The 21,398-nt window shown below is 41.6% G+C and overlaps 1 protein-coding gene across 3 annotated transcripts in view; it reads left to right on the top strand.

The window, feature by feature from the left end:
• The window catches only part of PTPN14 (protein tyrosine phosphatase non-receptor type 14), a 168,994-nt gene that overhangs the window by 100,578 nt on the left and 47,018 nt on the right, over positions 1-21,398 (top strand). For all 3 annotated transcript variants that reach the window (XM_060131380.1, XM_060131371.1, XM_060131390.1), the window contains 2 exons: positions 18,452-18,549; positions 21,079-21,146. In XM_060131380.1, coding sequence (XP_059987363.1) covers positions 18,452-18,549; positions 21,079-21,146 — 166 coding nt within the window. The remainder of the gene's footprint in view (positions 1-18,451; positions 18,550-21,078; positions 21,147-21,398) is intronic.

The raw sequence follows: 21,398 nt of genomic DNA, 5'->3' as shown, positions 1-21,398 counted from the left end.
AGACAAAGGTGGTAGGCTGTCTTCTCCCACACATACCTAAAGGGTAAGGTAACTCCCATAAGTAGCAGGGGCTCACTGACAGGTGAAGGTGGAGAACATTCTGAAGGGAGAACATTCCTAGGAAACTATATGAGAGGAGAAGAAAATTGCAGTGTAAATTCCTCAAGGGTGTTCTAAAATGTGGTAGGAAGCAGCTACATTGTAGCAGAAAGAGCCCTGAATTTGTATTTTGGCTTCACCCCTTTACTCCTTGTAAATCATGAAGGTGACTACCCTCTGAGAGCCAGTTTCCACATCCGTAAGATAGAGATGATGAAGTTCATTTCTCCTTTCTGCCAACAAAGACATATCCACTTGTTGAATCCTATTAAATCAATGTGGTTTCAGCCAGAAATAGAGAAGACCAGGAGTCAGCAGTTCTGCATTGCTTTTGGTGCCCCTGTTAACTTGCTGTGTGACCTTGGGGCAACCAGTTAGTCTCTCTTGTTATTTTCTTAATCTGTTAAATACTGTCTCCTATACCACAGGAGAGGTTAAAATTTTCTATCTTATAGAAATAATTGTATCTTTTTGAATCAGCTTTTTGATTTCTTGGAAAAAAGAATTTTTTGAAGTTCAAGATTTTCCTGTTACTATTGGGTCACAGGTTCCTGGTATGAAATCTCTCTCTATATCCTGGAACTAAGTTATGTTGTTTCTTCTTTAGAGTTTTAATTTGGTAGTCATTGAGGAAAAATGCTATCTTTAAGTCTAGAGTGCTCAGTATTTTCGTTATAAAGAGACCACTTTTACTTTTTCTTCTCATCCTAAAACCCTATGTTTTGAAAAAAAATTATCCACCTTTAGTACTTCCCCAAAATATTTTATTATTAAATACCACATATTTATCCTTAGCATGGAATAACTAGTATAACAACACAATTTTTTATAGTTTATATTTGAGTTAGCTTAGACAACCATTTTGGGCAATATACCAGTCACTTAGGTTTTTCATTCACTCATTCATGTGTGTGTGTATACATTCAATAAGTATATCCTGAGCATTTGTTGTGTGCTAGGAATCTTCTAGTAATTGGAGATACAGCAGTGAACAAAATAGCCAAAGTCCCTGCCTTCCCTCACGAAGGTCACATTTTTGAAATATTTATAGCTGTTTATGAATGTCCCCTTCCCTTTTATAAAATTCAGGGAATTATAAGAGCATATGGTACCTAGTTAGCTGAATGATTAAAATCAGATACCAAATTCTCTAAAAAAATTGTGAAACAGTGTTGTGCAGTTCCCCCCAAATGGTTTCTTTTCACATAATAATTATTACAGGTCCCTCCATAGAAATGATAAGCATATAGAAGGTATTTATATAAACATATATATATAATAAATTATAAAAGGGTCCACTATGTTTGTTCTTTAAAAAGTTTTTTGTCAAATTCTTCTTTAGATTTGACTTAAATTTATGGTTATGACTTTGATGAGGAAATGTCTGTCTATAAACCAGTCATTCTTTTATGTAAGAATTGATGGAAATTATACAGAATGTACTAACTTGAGAAAGTGGAGAAATGCTTGGGACTTAGGTCTATGTGGAACGCGTACAGGACTTAGTTGCCAGTGTAAAGAGGATAGTGTCTCTAGATGAGTTTTCATAAAGGTAAAATTTAAGTAACAGAAAATGCATGGACTAGTAATTACACAGTAATAACACTTGGTTTTCCTTTCTCCCTAATCTTTTCAGTGCATGTTTTCTCATCAAGTTATACTGCAGATTTTTTTTAGTGTTATTATTCTTTAATTTGATGAGGAGGATGTTGTTTTTAAAGTATGGTGGTTTTATAATGGAGATCAAGTGGGAAGTGCCCATGATTTGGGCTTCGCAGGGGTTTTGCAGATGCTGGATGAGAGTAGTATTTCATTTCCCATTTCCTACCACGTGTCCCTTTGCTCACTCCACGTTTGCTACATGGGCCTCCTTGCTGTTGTTGATCAGGACTCAAAATTCAGATCATAGAAAACAGGTAGAAATATCTAAGAACTTCATTCTGCTTTTACAGAAATACAAAGCAGAAGATTTGGGGGCGGGGGGACAAGGGAGAGGAAGAAGAAGAAAAAGAATGATGAAAAAAAGAGTGAATCCATTACTATATCAAAGACACCCCCCTCCAAACTTAAAAAAGATTAAATCAAATGTTTGAAGTATTTTGATGAACTTGTAATAGTAAAACATAATCTGGTTATAATTTTTTTTTTAAACCAACAGTTAAATCCATTTCCCCCAAATCTATTTGTTAAAAAGTAGTCTGCCAGTTGTCCAAAAAGGAGAGGCCTTTATCTAAAGATTTTAGTTTAGTTCCTTAGGTCAAAAATGTTGCAGTCATCCTTGAATTCTCTCTTTCTCATACACCCTGTAGCCAACCTTCAGAATATGTCCAGCATCTGACCACTTCCTCCCATGTCCATGGCTGTTGCTCTACCTCAGTCCACGGTCATTTCTACTGACTGGTGTCCCTACTTCCACCCTTGCCCCTTACAGTCCGAGGTCTATACAGCAGCCAGTACCATCCTTTTAAACGTATGTCAGTTCATGTAGCTTCCTTGCACAGCTCCTACCACTGATGTGCCATCTTAGAATTGTCAAAATCCTGACCTTTTGTGGTAGAAGCCCTTTACGATCTGTGCCACTCCCTGTCTTTCATCCTCCTTTCCCTGCCGTTTGACCTCTTGCTCACTCTTTGCTACACTGGCCGCCTCGCCGTTCCTGAACACATCACCACACATTTTCTTGCAAGCCTTAGTATTTGCTGTTTATCTGCTTGGAACGAGAGCATCCTCCACACTTCCCCCCCACGCGCCCCCACAATGGCTAGCTCCTCATTTCTTTCAGATCTCTGCTCAAAGTTCATCTTATCAGAGAGACCTTTCTTGACCACCTGCACTTTGTTACTCTCTATACCTCTTACCTGATTTTATCTCAGCGAACTTAATTATTAATTAATTATTGCTTGTCGGTCTCCACCAGAATGTAACCTGCATGAACGAGAGCAGGGATGGGGACTTTTTAGCCACTGCTCTATCCCAAGTGCCGAGAACCACTCTTGGCATGTAGTAGGTGCTTGTTAAGTTTTATTGAACGGATGAATGCATCATTGAATATATTTATTTGTGCATTTCTAATATTTTACCAGTAACTTGGGTCTACGTTGGCTTTACTTTTGAATAAAAGTGTTATAAGAGGTTCAGAAATCATTGTGGTAATAGAATTTGACCATTTTTACTATGATTACTAACCAATGGATTTTGTAGTGATTTCGTGAACATATTAACAAAATATAGCAGGCCATATATTTTCTGCAGTCATAATTTTTTAGGAGAAGCCCGCTGAGCTTTTTGTTTAAGGGGGAGTTTGTACTTTTCTGTAGGAATCCTGTCTTTTGAACATGACCTCAGGCCCTGTGCAGCTACTGACTCTCCAGAACTGGCTGGCACCTTCTTGGTTTTGTGTACCTAGGTTTTGGGTTCCTAAAGAAACATTTGATATGTTTTTACTCTGGTTTCTAATGAGAAAATTTTCAATTGTTAAACAGAGTGAAAAAGAGAAATGTGTTTCTAGCAGCCTTCTGCATGAAATGGAAGAAATGAGGAATGAGGAATTTTCTTTGATGTGGGAATTACAGTCCTCTGCTTGACAGTCCCCCTTCCCTGCCCCCATACCTAAACAAAGGGCTTCTTTCCACCTGTGTATAGTTCATTGTCACTTTGGCTCATCATTTTCTTTTCTAGGAATTAAAAGTTCCTACCTTAAAGTCTACTAAGTATTGGGGGTTGCGTAGAGACTGGGGCAGTTAGTAAACTGAAACTCTAACGGAAGGAAGGACATCTAAAATTATTGTAAAATTGCATTCAACACATGGAGTATCTAGTCCTTTGATCCTAGAGCCCCAGAAGGGGTTTGAAAGGAAGAATTGTAGAGAGACATTTTCATGCCTGAAAATATCAGGGACAATTTTGGCAGAAAGCACAGCATAGGAAGATGCTAGATTCTTGGGCAGTGAGATGTTTGCTGGTTTGGTATTTTATCTTTGGCAGTTGTTGCCACATTTGATCTTCTTAGCTGCTTTTGAAGATTCTGCAAAAGAAAAGTAGTATTCATTTCCAGCAGTAAAAATCCAGTCAGTGGTCAGTGGATTCATGTTGTAATGTGTTTACAGTCTTCTGTACTTTTTTTCTTCCTTCCAATTTTTCCTTTGAGGTTTATGCTCCACACTTACAGAAACTACAGACTATGCCAGTTTACTACGCAGGTGCAATGTTGTCATGAAAGAGCACTTGACTGTAAGATTAGGAGTCTTGGCAAGTCACCTTGCCTCTGTGAGCCTCCCCTTCCTCACGGGGAAAAGGGAAATTGTGGTGACTGTCTTCAAAGGTGGCTGTGAATATGAAGTGACGTGTCATATTACACATGAAAACACTTGGAAGACAACTCTACAGATGGAACGCACGGTTATTGTTAAGGATTATTTGAATCTTCTGATCTCTTAACATCTAGAGAAATTGATGAAAATTTCAATCGTGGAGAATTCAAGGCTTCCATAGGTTTTGATGCACATGCGGTATGTTTGTATTATTTCTTTCAGACCACCCTAGGAACAATGTAAAGTTTCTTTCAGCTAGTCTGTAACTAACTGGCTTTTCAGTAAGGCCACATCACGTATGACTGGCGTGCTGTCTTGTTCTAATGTAGAGGTACAGTGAAGACCTACTTTATGCTAGGTGTGGAGGTGAAATACAAAGACGTACAAAATAAGCTCAAACAGTAGCCCAGGTGGCAGAAAGAAATCCCCATAACTAAACACATTGCCTTGATTAGGCATGTTAGAGTTACCAAACGCTGTGGGAACACAGAGGATGGAATGAATTACTCCGGTTTGGTGGCTGGGAAAGGCTTTATTGTGCATTACCTGGAGAAGAGGTGGTTTGGGGGTTTCGCTTTGCTGCTGAGTCTAGTAGTCTTCTGTGCCAACCATCTGGGTGGCTGACTTCCAAAGAAAGCATTCAGTTTTACCCACTGGGCTTCTCTGAGTCAGTAAATGATCATAGTGTTTTACTGTGCAGTTATCATGTCCGGGATCATCGGTTGGGTCTGTGAATCACTGAACGAAGACTGGTGTGTTCCCTGCCCTCAGAGTGCTTATGGCTTGATAGAGATGATGAGCCTGTCATCATTCGAAATATATGAAAGCTGTGATTTGGAAGTGCTGTGATTGGGGAGAAGTTGAACGTGAATCTCATTGGCCAAATAGAAAGTGAGGTGAGGTTGGTCACAATAGGCCCCCACAATGGAAATTTCGATCATCCATCAGGATTTTAAGGTATCTCCTATATTCCTGACCTCTGAGCAGAAATAGCAGCTGTTTTGCTATTTCTGATGAACAACCCATCTAGCTTATGTGTGTGTTTTTTTTCTATCAGTGTTTTAAAATATACTTTTAATATGGGTCACTCTGTTAGGTCTCAGGCATTTTTAAGCTGTGAATATGAGGAAATGTGCATTAAGTGGCTAAGAGAGCATGGGGTTAAGTGGGCAGCTGCAGAGTTTAAGCACTAAAGCCTGAAGCCTAGTGACGAAAAATATTTAAAACGTAGTTGGTCAATAAGTAAAAACAGCAACCAGAGTGTAAAATTAGATTTGGCTAGTCTTAGTTAGGGACAAAACTGGGTCCCTAACTAAGAGCTAGCACAATGGATCTCATCATGATTTCGATGACAGAGATGCTGGGAGGAAGGACGTACATGGTGCTGGTCACACAGAGTACTGAGGTGTCAGAGCCCAGGGACAGGGCTGGCGGAAGACAGCTAAAGGCAGGAAGGATTCTCAGCCTGTCACTGTGAGCAGTAAAAAACCCCCACAGTCAGTGACAGATTCTTCCCTTCCAACACTTATTTTAGACTAGAGGTTCCCACAGCTGGAGGGTGTTCCCTTGGCCTCGCTTGTCATTTGCCTTGTGGCCAATATAGAATCTTCAGTTGTTTCTTGAGTCCAGTGGATGTGTGAGAGTTGCGTAGACCAGCACATTTCGTTTATAAGAACTGAAGAAGGCCTCCATTTCGTGCTGTCCTGCTCTGATAGCAGGAAAATGGCTTGAAGAAGATAGCATCCTGGTACCCAGTGGTCTCCCCATTCACCTCTATCCATACTGAGTTTCCTGGTCACCAGTAATAATCAGATACCCTGTGGGTCTAACCATGTGATTTAATATAGGCTGGGAACTTCTATTTTTATCATAGTCTCTCTGGATTTATAATTAATTCATTACTTTCATTCCATCATTCATTCAGCAAACATTTATCAAGCCCTTAGTATCTTCTCCTCATTTCTGGGACATTACCTCATCGACAGAAGAACTGGCTTCGTTTGGCAGTTGCTGGGATTATATCTCTATGTTATGTATCTTCCCCCCCTGCAACCACTGATCTTTTTACCATCTCCATAGTTTTGCCTTTTTTTTTTTTTTTTTTTTTTTTTTTTTGCGGTACACGGGCCTCTCACTGCTGTGGCCTCTCCCGTTGCGGAGCACAGGCTCCGAACGCGCAGGCTCAGCGGCCATGGCTCACGGGCCCAGCCGCTCCGCGGCATGTGGGATCCTCCTGGACCGGGGCACGAACCCGTGTCCCCTGCATCGGCAGGCGGACTGTCAACCACTGCGCCACCAGGGAAGCCCTAGGGTTCACTTCTGATGTGCATTCTATGGGTTTGGGCAAACATGTAATGACATGTATCTATCATTAGATTATCAGAGTATTTTCACCGCCCTAAGAATCTGTGTGCTTTGCCTATTCATCCTCCCCCTGCAACCACTGACTTTTTACCATCTCCATCGTTTTGCCTTTTCCAGAATGTCATATAATTGGGATCATACAGTATGTAGCCTTTTCAGATTGGCTTCTTTCACTTAGTGATACGCATTTAAGTTTCCTCCATGTGTTTTTATGGTTTGATAGTGCTTTTTTTTTTTTAGTGCTGAATAATATTCTAGTATCTGGGTGTATCACAGTTCATTTATTCATCCACCTACTGAAGGACATCTTGGTTTCTTCCAAATTTTGGAAAATCTGAAGAAAGCTGCTATAAACATCTGTGTGCAGGCTTTTGTGTGGACATAAGTTTTCAGTTCCTTTGGGTAGATACCAAGGAGCACTGTTGCTGGATTGTATGGTAAGAGTATGTTTAGTTTCGTAAGAAGCCACCAAACTGTCTTCCAAGGTGGCTGTACCATTTTGCATTCCCACCAGCAATGAATGAAGAGTGCCTGTTGCTTCCCATCCTTGCCAGCATTTGGTGTTGTCAGTGTTGTGGATTTTGGCCATTCTGATAGGTAATGCAGTAGCATCTCATTGTTGTTTTAATTTACATTTCTCTGATGACTTATGATGTGGAGCATGTTTTCATGTGTTTATTTGCCATCTGTATATCTTCTTTGGTGAAGTGTCTGTTAAGGTCTTTGGCCTGTTTTTATTTTTTAAATTTATTTATTTATTTTTGGCTGCTTTGGGTCTTGGTTGCAGTGTGCAGGCTTCTCGTTGCGGTGGCTTCTCTTGTTGCTCAGCACGGGCTCTAAGCGCACGGGCTTCAGTACTTATGGCACGTGGGCTTCAGTAGTTGTGGCTCACGGGCTTTAGAGCGCAGGCTCAGTAGTTGTGGTGCATGGGCTTACTTGCTCCGCGGCATGTGGGATCTTCCCGGACCAGGGCTTGAACCCATGTCCCCTGCATTGGCAGGTGGATTCTTAACCACTGCGCCACCAGGGAAATCCTGGCTTGTTTTTTAATTGGGTTATTTGTTTTCTTATTATTGAGTTTTAAGAGTTCTTTATATGTTTTGGATCAGACCTCTATCAGATGTGTCTTTTGTAAATATTTTCTCCCAGTCTCTGGTTTGTCTTGTAATTCTCTTGATATTGTCTTTTACAGAGCAGAGGTTTTTAAATTTAATGAAGTCCAGTTTATTAATTATTTCTTTCATGAATTTGTGTCTTTGTATCTAAAAAGTCATTGCCATGCCCGAGGTCATCTAGATTTTCTCCTGTGTTATCGTCTAGGATTTTGCTAGTTTTGCATTTTGCATTTAGTTCTGTCATTCATTTTGAGTTAATTTTTGTGAAATGTGTAAGGTTTGTGTCTAGATTCATTTTTTTGCATGTATAGTCACAGTTGTTCCAGCACCATTTGATGAAGAAGCTATGTTTGTTCCATAGTATTGCCTCTGTTCCTTTGTCAAAGATTAGTTGACTGTATTTATGTGGGTCTGTAACTGGGCCCTTTATCCTGTCCCATTGATCTATTTGTCTTTTCTCTTGCCAATACCACACTGTCTTGATTACTGTAACTTTATAGTAAGTCTTGAAGTCGGGTAGTGTCATTCCTCCAACATGATTCTTCTCCTTTAACATTGTGTTGACTATTCTAGGTCTTTGAAGGACTATTGTTTACCTTTGCCTAAAAACAGGTATGTGACGGGTTACATTTCTGAAACTTTCAGGTGCCTCTTTCATACCATAGAAATAACATCTAATAATCTTCCTGTGAGGTGACTAGTCTCGCTTCCTCCCTCTGTCCTTGTTTCTCTGTCAGTATTTCATCTACTCAGAAACATTTATCGAGTGTCTAGTTGGCACCAGGTACTGACATTAAATGGAAAGACCCGGTCCCCAGTCTGTGTGGAACGGGAGAGGTGCTGACAGCAGTGCAGGGTCACCCGGGTGACGTGCTTTCAGAGCTGGGAGAGGGGTTCACTAACTGGATGAAAGGATTTGGGAAGCTTTTACAAAAGGACATACATTTCAACAGGGCTCTGAAGGATGAGTAGATGATGACTGTCCAAATGGAGAAGGATGGGCAAGGGCATTCAGACAGATGAAACGGGAAGGGGGTGGTATTGGGAAGCACAGTAAACTTATTACAGCTCAAGTATATGCTGTGTGGTGAGACATGAAATTAAAAAGAAAGTAGTTCTGAGTGGATCATGAAGAATCTGGTGTAGTGTATCAGGAGTTTGAAGTTTTTCCTGATTAGGGTTATTGGATATTTTGTTTTTTTGAGATAAAATTCACATAACATGGTATTCACTATTTTAAGCACGTTAAAGTATACAATTCAGTTGTTTTTACTATGTATGCAAAGTTGTGCAACCATTCCCACTATCTAATTTCATAACATTAGCAGTCTTTCCCCCTCCCCTTGTCTCCCAGCCTCTGGCAACCACTAATCTACTTTCTGTCTCTATGGATTTGCCTGTTCTTGGACATTTCATATGAATAGAATCATACAATATGTGGCCTTTTGTGTCTTGAGTTACTTCACTTAGCATAATATTTTCAGAGTTCATCCGTGTTGTAGCAATGTATCAATACCTTGTTCCTTTTTATGGCTAAATAATATTCCATTGTATGGAATAAACATTTTGTTTAGCCATTCATAGGTTGATGGACGTTTGGACTGTTTCCTCTTTTTTGGTTATTATGAATGATGTTGCTCTTCATGCTCAAGTTTCCTTGTGAACACATATTCTCAGTTCTCTTGGGTATATACCTAGGAGTGGAATTGCTGGGTCAGATGATAACTCCATATTTAACGTTTGAGGAACTGCTGAACTCTTCCAAGTCATTGGAGATTTTTAAGCTGGAGCAAAACAGACTCAGGTTCTGTTTTAACATCACACACTTGAGGACAGTGTTTTCTTTTGAGCCTGGGTATTTCTAGTGCTGTTGCCTTGTCTTCCTAGTTCAAGGCATCACAGTCCACAGCAGTGAAACCTATTGGGCTCTTTACAATTCCATTGGTGTGATTGCTACAGAGGAATCTGTACCCAATAGCGTAGAATGGGACAGAAAGAAGTGCTGTCAGGGTATTCATGCTCTCTCTCTAGGATGTGTTGTAGAGAATGAGTTTTTCAATTTTAAAGAGAACCTTGATTGAATTATAAGCTATTATTAGGGAGTTTATCGTACATATAAACTGTACTTCGATTCCCTGTAATTTGTTGTAATTAATGCAGGAGTTCAAGAGCAGAAAGTAAGGATCAGGTTGGGGCATGCTTTTCTCTTTTGCAACACCTGGCTATTATTGGCCTTTTTTCACTAGCATTAAGGCCTGTGTGCGTTTGTGTGCATTTAAACAAACATTATCCTTTTCAGGAAAGAATTGCAATCCTTTGACTCACTGAAACTTAAGGAGTCTCAGTAAGAGGTTAGGTGTCTCTGGCAAAATAGGATATTGATCAGCGAATGTTGAAAACCTCTGGAACTGAAGTTCTGCCAGGACAATCTTGTCTGTATGTGTTTGAGTGTATGCACGTGTTTGTATTTTCACGTACGCACGTGTGTTGGCTTGTGGTGTAAAAAAGGCAAAAAGAAAAACTTCTCCTTTTAAGGTTCTCTTTGTGGAGTTATGGTTTTAGCCTTTTCCTTTCGTTTCTTCCTCCCTGTTGGTTTATTTCAGTTTTGCATAGTTGCAGGAACGCTGACTTTGTCAGCTGCTTGATGATGCAGAGTATTAATTGACTGTCAATTGAACATTCATTAAATAGAAAAGATTTCAGATAGTGCATGGCTCAGGAACCAAACACATTATTATACCCGAATAATCACACACTGAAATCTTCTCGGGGGCTTTGAGGACAGAGGGGCCGAGGGAGGCAAGCCTTCCCGTTTGTCTGGTTCCATGCCCGCGTATGTACTGTTTATCTGGTCCTGGCAGGTGGAGAGCAGGGTGGGCCACCCTGTCCCTTATCTGGATTTACAGCTGTGAACACTCTTTGAAATGGCTGGAATGTGCTGTTTCTCTTGTGTTGGTACCTCTGTCAATCTAAGAGTTAAAATTATGCTCTTTGCCAACCTGTGTCCCAGAATTCTAGGACAGCTTGTCCCCAGCATCCCCCCACCTCCCACGTTTGTCTTTTATGGTAGAAAGCTTGTACATTTATTTCTTAGTTGCCCAATATAATGCTGACCAGAAAGCAATGCGAGCGTTTTGGTACCTACTGCACTGTCCTGGGAGAACTGGGTTTCCAGTACATTCTAGCAAGACTCTTCTGATATTGCTGATTGTAAAGGGAGTTTTCTAGTGAGGAAAGGACATTTTAAGTCTTACCCTTTTCTTGATAATAACAATGACAAAACAATCTGGTTTCTCTCTCTGGTCCTCCCACCCCAGTAGTTTTATGGAAAAGCTTCACAGACTGAGGAGTTTAAGGATGGTACTGATGTGCTCCCTCTCTCTAAATTGTCACATCCCTACTGACCATGCACATGGGAAGAGATAAGAGGGTTTGCCTGACCTTGAACTGTAGAGGAGGGAAAGGCAGATGTAGCTGTCTGACAGCAGCAGTGACACTGCAGGTCCACAATTAGAGCATACAGAGTGCTTCCACTCACCTGTTTTTAACTACGAAAGAGCGTTTTCTTTCTGTCTCAGATATCCTTGGGCAGTGGGGGTAAAAGAGATCAATGCATGGGTGGTATGTGCCGATCAGCTTCAAGTGTTATTAATACCTTAGTAGGGTGAAGTCTAGGTAACTTCACTAACAGAGTGAAGTCTGGGTAACTTTTTAATTTTATTTTATTTTATTTATTTATTTATATTTTTTGCGGTACGCGGGCCTCTCACTGCTGCGGCCTCTCCCATTGCGGAGCACAGGCTCCGGACGCGCAGGCTCAGCGGCCATGGCTCACGGGCCCAGCCACTCCACGGCATGTGGGACCTTCCCGGACCGGGGCACGATCCTGTGTTCCCCGCATCAGCAGGCGGACTCTCAACCACTGCGCCACCAGGGAAGCCTAAGTCTGAGTAACTTTTAATGATATATAATATAGAAGTATCTTTACTCAAAGCAAGGCAGTAAAGACTGTGTGTGTTACTGATGATGAACTGCTGTTTACTTTTTAAAAAATGTTGCATTTGGCAACATATACATTTAAGGGCCCAGTTTGCACCGGCTTCTGCGTACAGCCTCTCCTTCTAGGTAGGAGCCTATTAATTGGAGACCCCGATCTCTAGATTTTACTTTTATCCCTCTATGCGTCTTATGAAGTTGTCAATGAGTCGTTAGAATGCATAACTCAGTCTCCTTTCCCTTCCTTCTGCCTTCCGGAGGAAAGTGAAATATCCCAGAGGCTGCTGCTGGGAGAAAAAAACAGATCTGAATAACCCAAGGGCCAAAGTATGAAACATGTCATGTAATATGTTTTTACAGAAAAGCTTCTATGTCAATGCTTGTCTCATATGCTGTGGCACAGATGAGGGAGGGGAGGGCAGCTTGGTTGTTGAAGCCCTTCCTTAGAAGCATTGGGATCATGAAAATCACCCAGCAGTGGTGTTTGTATTTTCATTTCTATTTTTAGACTTCAGTGAAATTGATGACTTGCCTACAATGGCTGGGAATCCCATCCCACTCTCATCACCTCTGAGGTTGCCATGCAGAAAAGGAGCTCCAGGCTCTGGTCTGTGTGGTCCTGCCTTCAAGGAGCAGTGTTACCTTGGGCAAGTCATTCTCCTTCCTCAACAGAGTTTTCTTCTCTAGAAACAGAAGAGCTGGGCGTGAGTTTTCGAAATCCTTCCCTTATTAAGTAGCTTACACTAAGTCATGCTGCAATAGTATATGACCTCCACCTCTCTGTGGCTTTCAGAGCCAAAGGCTCATTTCTTGCTACCTTACATGTGTGCTGTGTCCATTGCCTTCTTTCCCTGGTGGTCAGGCTAACCAGGCAGCAGTGCTACCTGGACACTGCAGGTCTCAGGGCAGAGGGAAGCAGAGCTGGGAACCAGGCACGGGCTTGGAAGGCTTCTGCTTGGGATTGGCATGTGTCACTTCCTCCTCCATTTCACTGATCTCGAAGCTAGTCTCAGAGTTAATTCGGCTATGATGCTCTGGGAGGGGAGGCCCCATGGAGAGTGGCAGCATTCAGAGCAGCGATAGTGGCCTACCATCCTCCTGTCTCCACCATCCTGTGATTTAGGCTGAGTTATGTTGAGCCCTTGGGTAGAAGCATGACCTAAATCACATCTTAAAGTTTTCAGATTTTCATGGCTATTCCCTGTTTGAGGCATTTCTGCTGAACTGGACTTGGAATGAATATTTCACGTGTGAGAGGGGTGGGAGGAATATTTTAAAAGCAGCATGTACTCGGCCTCTGGGTTCTCTTGCCTTATTTGTGGTTCTGTGGCAGTACAGTCCATACTTTCCAGAATACCGTGTGGAATTTCTCAATCTGAGAAGTATTAACAGACCTGCATGTGAAATATACTTGCATAAGTGCTTAGATAAAGCCCTCATATATAAATTAAAATAAGAGATGAAAGATCTTAGCAGCACATCTGTAAACATTAAGGATAATGTAATGGGGAGTAATTTTGAAAGAGTCCTTTGATACCACTGAATGCAGGCTTTACTGATTTAATTCAGTGTGGCTTTTTTTTTTTTTTTTTGCGGTATGCGGGCCTTTCACTGCTGTGGCCTCTCCCGTTGCGGAGCACAGGCTCCGGACGCGCAGGGTCAGCGGCCATGGCTCACGGGCCCAGCCATTCCGCGGCATGTGGGGTCTTCCCGGACCGGGGCACGAACCCGCGTCCCCTGCATCGGCAGGTGGATTCCCAACCACTGCGCCACCAGGGAAGCCCCAGTGTGGCATTTTTTTAACCTTTCTTTTCAAAATCTTAGGGGGAGGAAAGAACATGGAGAAGTCACATATTTTCTTGAGTTTGGATAGAAGTATTCCAGATAGATGAGACCTCTAGGGATGGGTTTATAGTGTCTGTCAGTTTCCAAGTGTGATGTTTAATAGCACCAACTTTCAGGAAGCCTTTACTGCTTCACCCAGAGAAACTTGCATTCAATCCATAAATTAATCTCTGGAGATTCAAAACAAAACAAAAAACTGAAAATAGAAATGTTACCCTTGTTCAATAAGCATAATTATGTTCACCAGTTCTTAGAGGGAGAGCAAAATCTTCACCTAAAGCCATTCATTGGACCTCAGCAGTCAGATGGACTATTTCCAAGTCTTTGAATATAAAAAATATTTAAAAGCTTTCCTTGTGGGTTTGGGTTTTCAAAGAGGATCCCTTTGGAAAGTTGGCAAATACTTACTTTCCTGGCACAAGGATTGGTTTTTTTCTTTTCCCCTCCACCCAAGGCTATGACAGGGTGGAGTGGAGTATACTTCCATGAAATTGCATGTTTCCAGAATAGGATTCAGTGTTATATTTTACTGCTGTTAGAATTGAATCTCTAATCAAAAATAAGCAAAAACCAAACATTCTAGAAATAGAATTTCAGCTCATATTCTCTAATTTGGTCTTCATATAGGATAGAATTATTATATCTTATAAAAGTACCTTTTGAGCAGAAATGTAGCAAACAATCAATTAGCAAAGTGGTTCAGATTCCATTCCTGTTTCTGTGATCTCATGTAGTAACATCCACAATCTCAAATGGCAATCACACCATATCATTAACGCTGTTCAGATTCTCTCGTAGTCTGGATGGCTTGCAGGCAGGGGCATTGCATTCTTCAGCTCCTTGGTTTTGCTTACCAGCACAAGCCTACATTTAACCTAAATGACCGGGAACAATCCTGGTGTTCCTTGCTAGTGGATTGGGACTCGCTGTTGCCTAGTGTGGGATGGCTCTATAATAGATGGAACCTGCTTGTACATTGTATAGAAGTGATAATTGTGGATGAAAGTTGGGATCAGCAGCGTAAGAAAACTATAACTATTGTTTTGTTGGGTGCTGTGGATTATATTTCCCAAGGTCTCAGCTAATCATTTTTGCCTCCAAGGTGACGTGTACAAGGCCCTAGCTGTGGCAGATAATGCTAGGATAACACCTTTTAAGATGCTTTTCTCGTTGGTTCTTAAACATTAAACCCTTAAATACTGCACTGGAGAGAGAAACGTGACAGCGGTGGCCCGAGAGATGATGAGCCATCCCTGCGGGGCAGACTGTCTTAGCCTTCTCCAGGATGTCCTCGGCGTCTAGCCGACTTAGACGTACAGGAAGTGCTTAATGAATAGTCGTTAATGTCCATGTGTCTCCTGGGCTTGGAGAGCAGAAAATGAGTCGAAACAACTCCAGATACGAAGGAGTGAATGCATGTAGAAGAATTTCAAACACTGTTTGAATAGGACGGATGAGTAGGCAAACGTTACCATCCTTTCCCACCTTGAAATTGTGTCTTCTGGTTTGTCTGGGTTTTTGGGTTTGGTGCGTGTTGTTCTTGCTGTTGTTTTTAGAATCCCATTGTACCTTTCTTTAATAAACACTAACATTCCTTCCTATTGTGAGATTTTGTTTTTTTAGTCCGTTGGTTGTTTTTTTTTTGTTTTTATTAACAAAAAAATTAAACATCCTTTAATTTTTCTGAAGAAAGACACAGCGGGCTCCTCTGGCCATAGGATGATGTTAACACTTTTCGTCATCCCTCTTTTCTTCTTATTCCCCCAGTTTTGAGAGTATGGTCTTCAGATTCTAAGTGGCTCTTCTTCAAAGACCTATCTGCTTTCACAGTGAACTCTTGGTACTTAAAAGGTCTTTGATGACTAAGGACCCCCTTGCTTGCCTGGGTTTCTACAAGAAAGTGTTCTCCTTTTTGAGAACTGGCTAGGTTATAAACATAAAAGATCTTCCCTGGGCTTCCCTGGTGGTGCAGTGGTTGAGAGTCTGCCTGCCGATGCAGGGGACGCGGGTTTGTGCCCCGGTCCGGGAGGATCCCACGTGCCGCGGAGCGGCTGGGCCCGTGAGCCATGGCCGCTGAGCCTGCGCGTCCGGAGCCTGTGCTCCGCAACGGGAGAGGCCACAACAGTGAGAGGCCTGCGTACTGGGGAAAAAAAAAAAAAAGATCTTCCCTGGATGGCTCCCGGGCAATTCCTAAAATCTCTTGAAGGAAAAGTTTCCTCACGTGAATGAGTGGACCTTTTACTGTTTCCTGGAGAACTGGCCCAGAGGCACAAGACAGGTGCCAGAGGAAAACCGAGAACCAGGCTGGGGACAGGGAAGGAGCATGGCGGTGAGTGCTGAGGACAGACCATGAAGGAAGATGGAGGAGGCAACAGAAAACATGTGCTGTAGCTTTGCATGAGAAGAAGGCTTCTGAAGCCTGTGTTTCCCTCTTAGTTTAGGTTTTACTGAGCTTTCTCCTAGGAGATGAACTAATAGTGTGCATTATTAGGTTATGTTTTTAGGCATAAATCTGTTATTTAAGTAAGGTTATAAAAGCCCTGGGCTTTGCTTGGACTTGATAGGGTGCACACTCCTTGAAGCAAAGGTGCTAGTGTAAAGCATTTCTGTTGGAGCTCTTGGTTTGCTGAATGAAACCATGGAACCTGCGATCCTTGGCGCTTGCCATGTGCAGGCTGGCTGTCTCTTCCCCCTTGAGATGGGAGACATTCAGGCACACAGCAAGCACGTGGATCATGGGAATGCATGGGACCACCCTTCTGTGGTGGTAACTCACCTGGTGTGAAACATTTGAAAAATATGCCAGAGCTTGGGGACTTGACCTCAGTGAACAGGGGAAAAAAGGAAGCCAGAGGGGAACATGGCATATTTTAACTGCAGCAATTCAGGTTTCTTTAGTCTTCAATACTTTGATTCACTCTCATGCTGTTTCTTTTAATTCGTTTACAATTATTGCTTCAAAATGTTTTCATTTACTCTGATTCTCTCCTATGAAGAATGAAGAGGCAGGTCATGACTTTCCCTTTTCCCTCTATCATATATTATTGCCAGAAACTCCCTCAACAAAGAAAAAATACACACACACACACACACACACACACACACACACAGGTGGTACCTTCAACTTCACAGGATTTTTCAAAGTATCCTATCTAGTATTAGCTCCAATTGTGCACATTCAGAAACAGCAGAGCTGCCACTTCATTACCAACAAAAGATTGTTAATCACAGGGTCTTATATGAAACCTCTGTTCCTATTTGTTGGGATTTAGAATCCACGATGCCTCTAATCAGCTAAGGATATAATGACTAGGTGAGGTCAGGGCAGTGTCCACTGAGCTCAGAGTGGTGAGTGGACACAAAGGTTTTCTACAGGTACCAGGGACTTGTCTCTGAAAAGCAGTGAAGGTACCTGTTATGTACATTAATTGATTTAGTCAACTGATATTGACAAGTAGTCAAATTATTGATTCGATACTGGACGCTGTAAAGTGATTTTGAATACTTTAGGTGAAAGATAGAATGGTGGTAGGAAAAATAGGTTGTTTTTCTATTAGACATTAAGTTTGAGTAAAAAAAACTTTAGATAACGCCGAGTGTTGGTCCTTCTAATTTGAGTGTAGGTTTTCCCACCAGAGACAGACCTGGTTGTCTTTACCTTGTCCCATAAACCCAAGAGTAGAGAAGTAGAGACTATTTTGTCGAGCCTGATTCTTCTGTTCAAATAGGTATTGGATTGATATGTGGTGATGTCCATGATATAAAGGTAGAGGCAGCAATAATTAGCTCTCAGGGCTGATTGCCTCTCTCCACGAGAGCTGGGCTTTGGGTCACTCCTGAGCTCCCTTGATTGACATGCCAAAATTTTGAAGAAGTACAGACTTATGGTTACCAGGAGCAAAAAGGTGGTTAGCATTTGCCAAGAATTAATGCCTAAAAAGTGTGACTGTTCTAGAGGTAGCTGTGTTCTAAGAGTGTGGTCAAAGGAAGTGGAGTCCTGGGATGTAAAGGTTTGGGGTGAGGAGATTTCTAAGTGCGATTTTACTGGCGAGGAAACAATAACGCTGTATTAGTTTCTAGAACAGTGGTCTAGTTTGAGGTTGATGTTGTGTATGGGCACATTCTGTCCGTCTGAACTTTGCTGCTTAGAGGACGTACTTTGGGTTGGAAGGCTCCGTATCACATTTGATTAGATTTTTTGTGAGTCACAGACGTGGAGGGTGAGCCTGGCCCTGAAAAGCTTTATCCTGTCCATTAGCAGAATTCTCAATGATTTGGCCTATCTGTCTTCTACTCTCCCAAGCCTTGGGGTTTAAGAAATGGTGTGTTTCCAGAAGTTTTTCAGGAGTGCACACACTGTTGAATATGGCTTTGGCAGCTGTGCTGTTGTGGTTGTCGAAGTGTGGAAGAGCGTTTTCGTTCTTGGTCTCTTGTTGTGAAGAGCTGGTTCTTATCAGTAGTTCATCCTGCCGGCCCACAGTGAAATGATGTGATGAGAACGCTCTCAAACTCAGAGTGAACGGGACGTGGCACCTGCCACATCAAACAAAGATAAACACAGGCAGAGGTCACTTTCCATCTTCTATAGACCTGACCTTTATTGACATCACCTGTGTATCCTGCTGTGTACATAAGGTTTCACATCCAGAGGCATCGATGTCGTGGGAATGTATTCCAAGTATGTGTTTTTAAGGTTATTTGTTCTTCTGTTTCCATGAACAGATATCAGTATTACCTGCAAGTCAAAAAAGACGTGCTTGAAGGGCGGTTGCGATGTACGCTGGAACAGGTGATCCGACTGGCGGGCTTAGCTGTGCAAGGTAAGAGAGTGGGGACCGGTGTGTGACAGTCCGTCTTCTGTTGGATGTTGGTGTCGCTGGCCTCTCAGAGGGAAAAGTTAAATTTACTTAAACGATCCCTTAGTAACTCTCACTTTTCATTTCAAGGTATCTTACATTAAAAATGCAGAGAGAGTGATTTTTAGAGGCAGGATGTTGGATTTCTCAAAGCTGTTTGCAAATTGCTCATGCTTGTATAATTTTAGTTTTATTTGAAGAAACAGCAGCCTTCATCCTGCCTCTAAGTAAAGCTACATTGCAGGGTTGGTGGAACATTTTCTTAGAATTTTGTCACTGCCCAACATGGTCATATCTTGTGGCTTGACGCTATGACTGTGTGACTTTCACATCAGTGTCAAGTGTGAGAGCTTAAAACATTGTAGTGTAATTTATTCCGACACAGTTAAAGAGAGAAATTTAAAATGCAAGATTGTAATGTGGAACAACAAATGTGTGTTAGAGTACCTTTATCTTTCAACTTGTCCTACTTAGATTGATCAGACACCTATGTTTTTATCTTCTCTAAATCGTTACACATATTTACGTAACACACCATGTGAGTTTTTACATATCTTTATACATTACTCTTTATTGAGGGGTAGCTTCATTGTCTTTAGTCATGTTGAAAACAAGATAAAAGTATAATTTTTAAAGAGAGGCAAGTTTCCCTTGTAGTCATGATTTTCTTTAAAATCAGGTACCGTCCAAATGCAAGCCTGCCAGCCGCCAAGTCCTTGCTGTGTGGATTGTTGTAGAAGCTGAGAACTGAACTTCTTATCTGTAACTGCACTGAAGTTAAACCTTTTGGGTTTGAAATGTCTAAAGAGGCAGCCTTTCCTTGATAACTTTCATTTTTGGGATATTAACGGGTTAGCGACTTTTGTTGGACGTATGATTCTTAGTAGGTAGCTTCTCCTGTTCCCCTGTGGATTGGAAGTACGCAAAATATGTTGTATCTCATCTGTTCACCTAACACTGGAAAGGGAAGGAGCAATGCCCAGAACGATATAACGAAACCATCCGTGGTTATAACTGAAAAATCATTAAAACAGTGGAGAAGACACCCTTAATTGGGGAGAAGAGAGAGAAGATCAATGGGTCCCTCATCTTCATCTTGGGTCTTTCTCCTTTAAAATGCTTCCTTTTCACTCACTCTCTTTTTTTCCCTCTCACTCTTTAATCGTTGGGCTCATTACAGGCATCCTGGATATTGGAGGACCCTAGTGATAGCTTTCAGGCTGAAGAAGTTGGTGAACTTACTCTGGGTTCCCTTTTCCTTGGGTCCTTGAAGCTCGCTGTTGAGTCTGATGAAACCTCCTCTAGCTATAATATTTGTAAAATAATTTTTCTGAGAACCCTTATTGGGCAGTTAGAAAGCCACATCAACAGAGATAAAAGTTGTGATGAAATATGACAACAGATAACTGACCTTGGAATTAGGCAGAGCCTACGATCTTTGGTGTTCCTGAGTGCCTCACCTTGTTAATTAGTTATGTGCTGAGTTTGTAGGTGCATCTTTGCCTTCTTGGTAACGGCCTTCTGTGTGGATCCCCTCACTCTCTAGTTCTTGTTACCTAAAAGATACCTGAATCCATTTCTACCTGATGCTAAACATTTTACATGAAATTAAAATTTCATGCTGCTTTGAGTTGTTTTCTTTCTTTTTTTTTTTTTTTGAGAGCAAGTAGGATTCGAAGCAAGACATTTATAGATTTATGATAGAGGCGCACTGTATTCATTTTACCTGTGCTCAAACTTACAACTGTGAGATGAAAGTAGGAGAAAACAGAACTTTGGGCATCTTATAACATGTGCAGCTGTTTAAGAGGTATAAAATTTGCAAGGATGCTTGCCAAGGGTGATTTACAGTGGGAATTTCCAGCTGCAAATACATGAAGAGATGCAGATGGGTTTGTCTCTTCAGTTCTCTAAATTAACCTTGAGTTAAAAAGTCCCCTTGGCATGGGCTTCCGTGGTGGCACAGTGGTTGAGAGTCCGCCTGCCGATGCAGGGGACACGGGTTCGTGCCCCGGTCCGGGAGGATCCCACATGCCGCGGAGCGGCTGGGCCCGTGAGCCGTGGCCGCTGAGCCTGCGCGTCCGGAGCCTGTGCTCCGCATCGGGAGAGGCCATAACAGTGAGAGGCCTGCGTACCGCAAAAAAAAAAAAAAGGCCCCTTGGCAGATATTATTAAGATATGTGTTGGTGAATATTTCATAAAAAGATAAATATAGATTTGTTTTAAGTTTTTAAAATAGCTTAGGAATCACTTTCAAATTTCCCCATTCTTTCTAGAAAATTATGTAGCAGTGCTCACGTGCTTATATTTACATTATTGCTATGTGAAAGTGGTAGTAACATCAAACCCATCTTGGCACTGTTTTTATTTAATAATAGTACAGAAGTAGGGTAAAGTGGCGAGAGTAAATGTGGTGATAAGTTTACCCTATTTTATTCCATCTTTAATGTCATATAATAAAGACTGCCCTGCTTCCCCTTCTTTTCTTTTCAGCTGATTTTGGAGACTATAATCAGTTTGACTCTCAGGATTTCCTCAGAGAATATGTGCTGTTTCCAATGGTAAGTGTAATTTCCTTTTTCTCAATTAATTTTCTACCTTCTATGGATATTTAATTCTTTCCTTTGAAAATCTCAGAGGAATTTACACACATATTCCCTAGGGAGAATGTCCCTGCATTTATAAAGTAGGAACAAGTTTTGTAAGACACTGAGAATGGTAAAGATGCCTCTTCTTACCTCCTCAAGACACTTCCCTGCCCCCAGCCCCATCACACTAGCCTCCACTACTATGTTCTATCTTCCTTTCTGAGC

The sequence above is a fragment of the Lagenorhynchus albirostris genome, chromosome 2 (genome assembly GCF_949774975.1).
Source record: "Lagenorhynchus albirostris chromosome 2, mLagAlb1.1, whole genome shotgun sequence".
Lineage (NCBI taxonomy): Eukaryota > Metazoa > Chordata > Mammalia > Artiodactyla > Delphinidae > Lagenorhynchus > Lagenorhynchus albirostris.
This window is presented reverse-complemented; position numbering and strand designations above follow the sequence as displayed.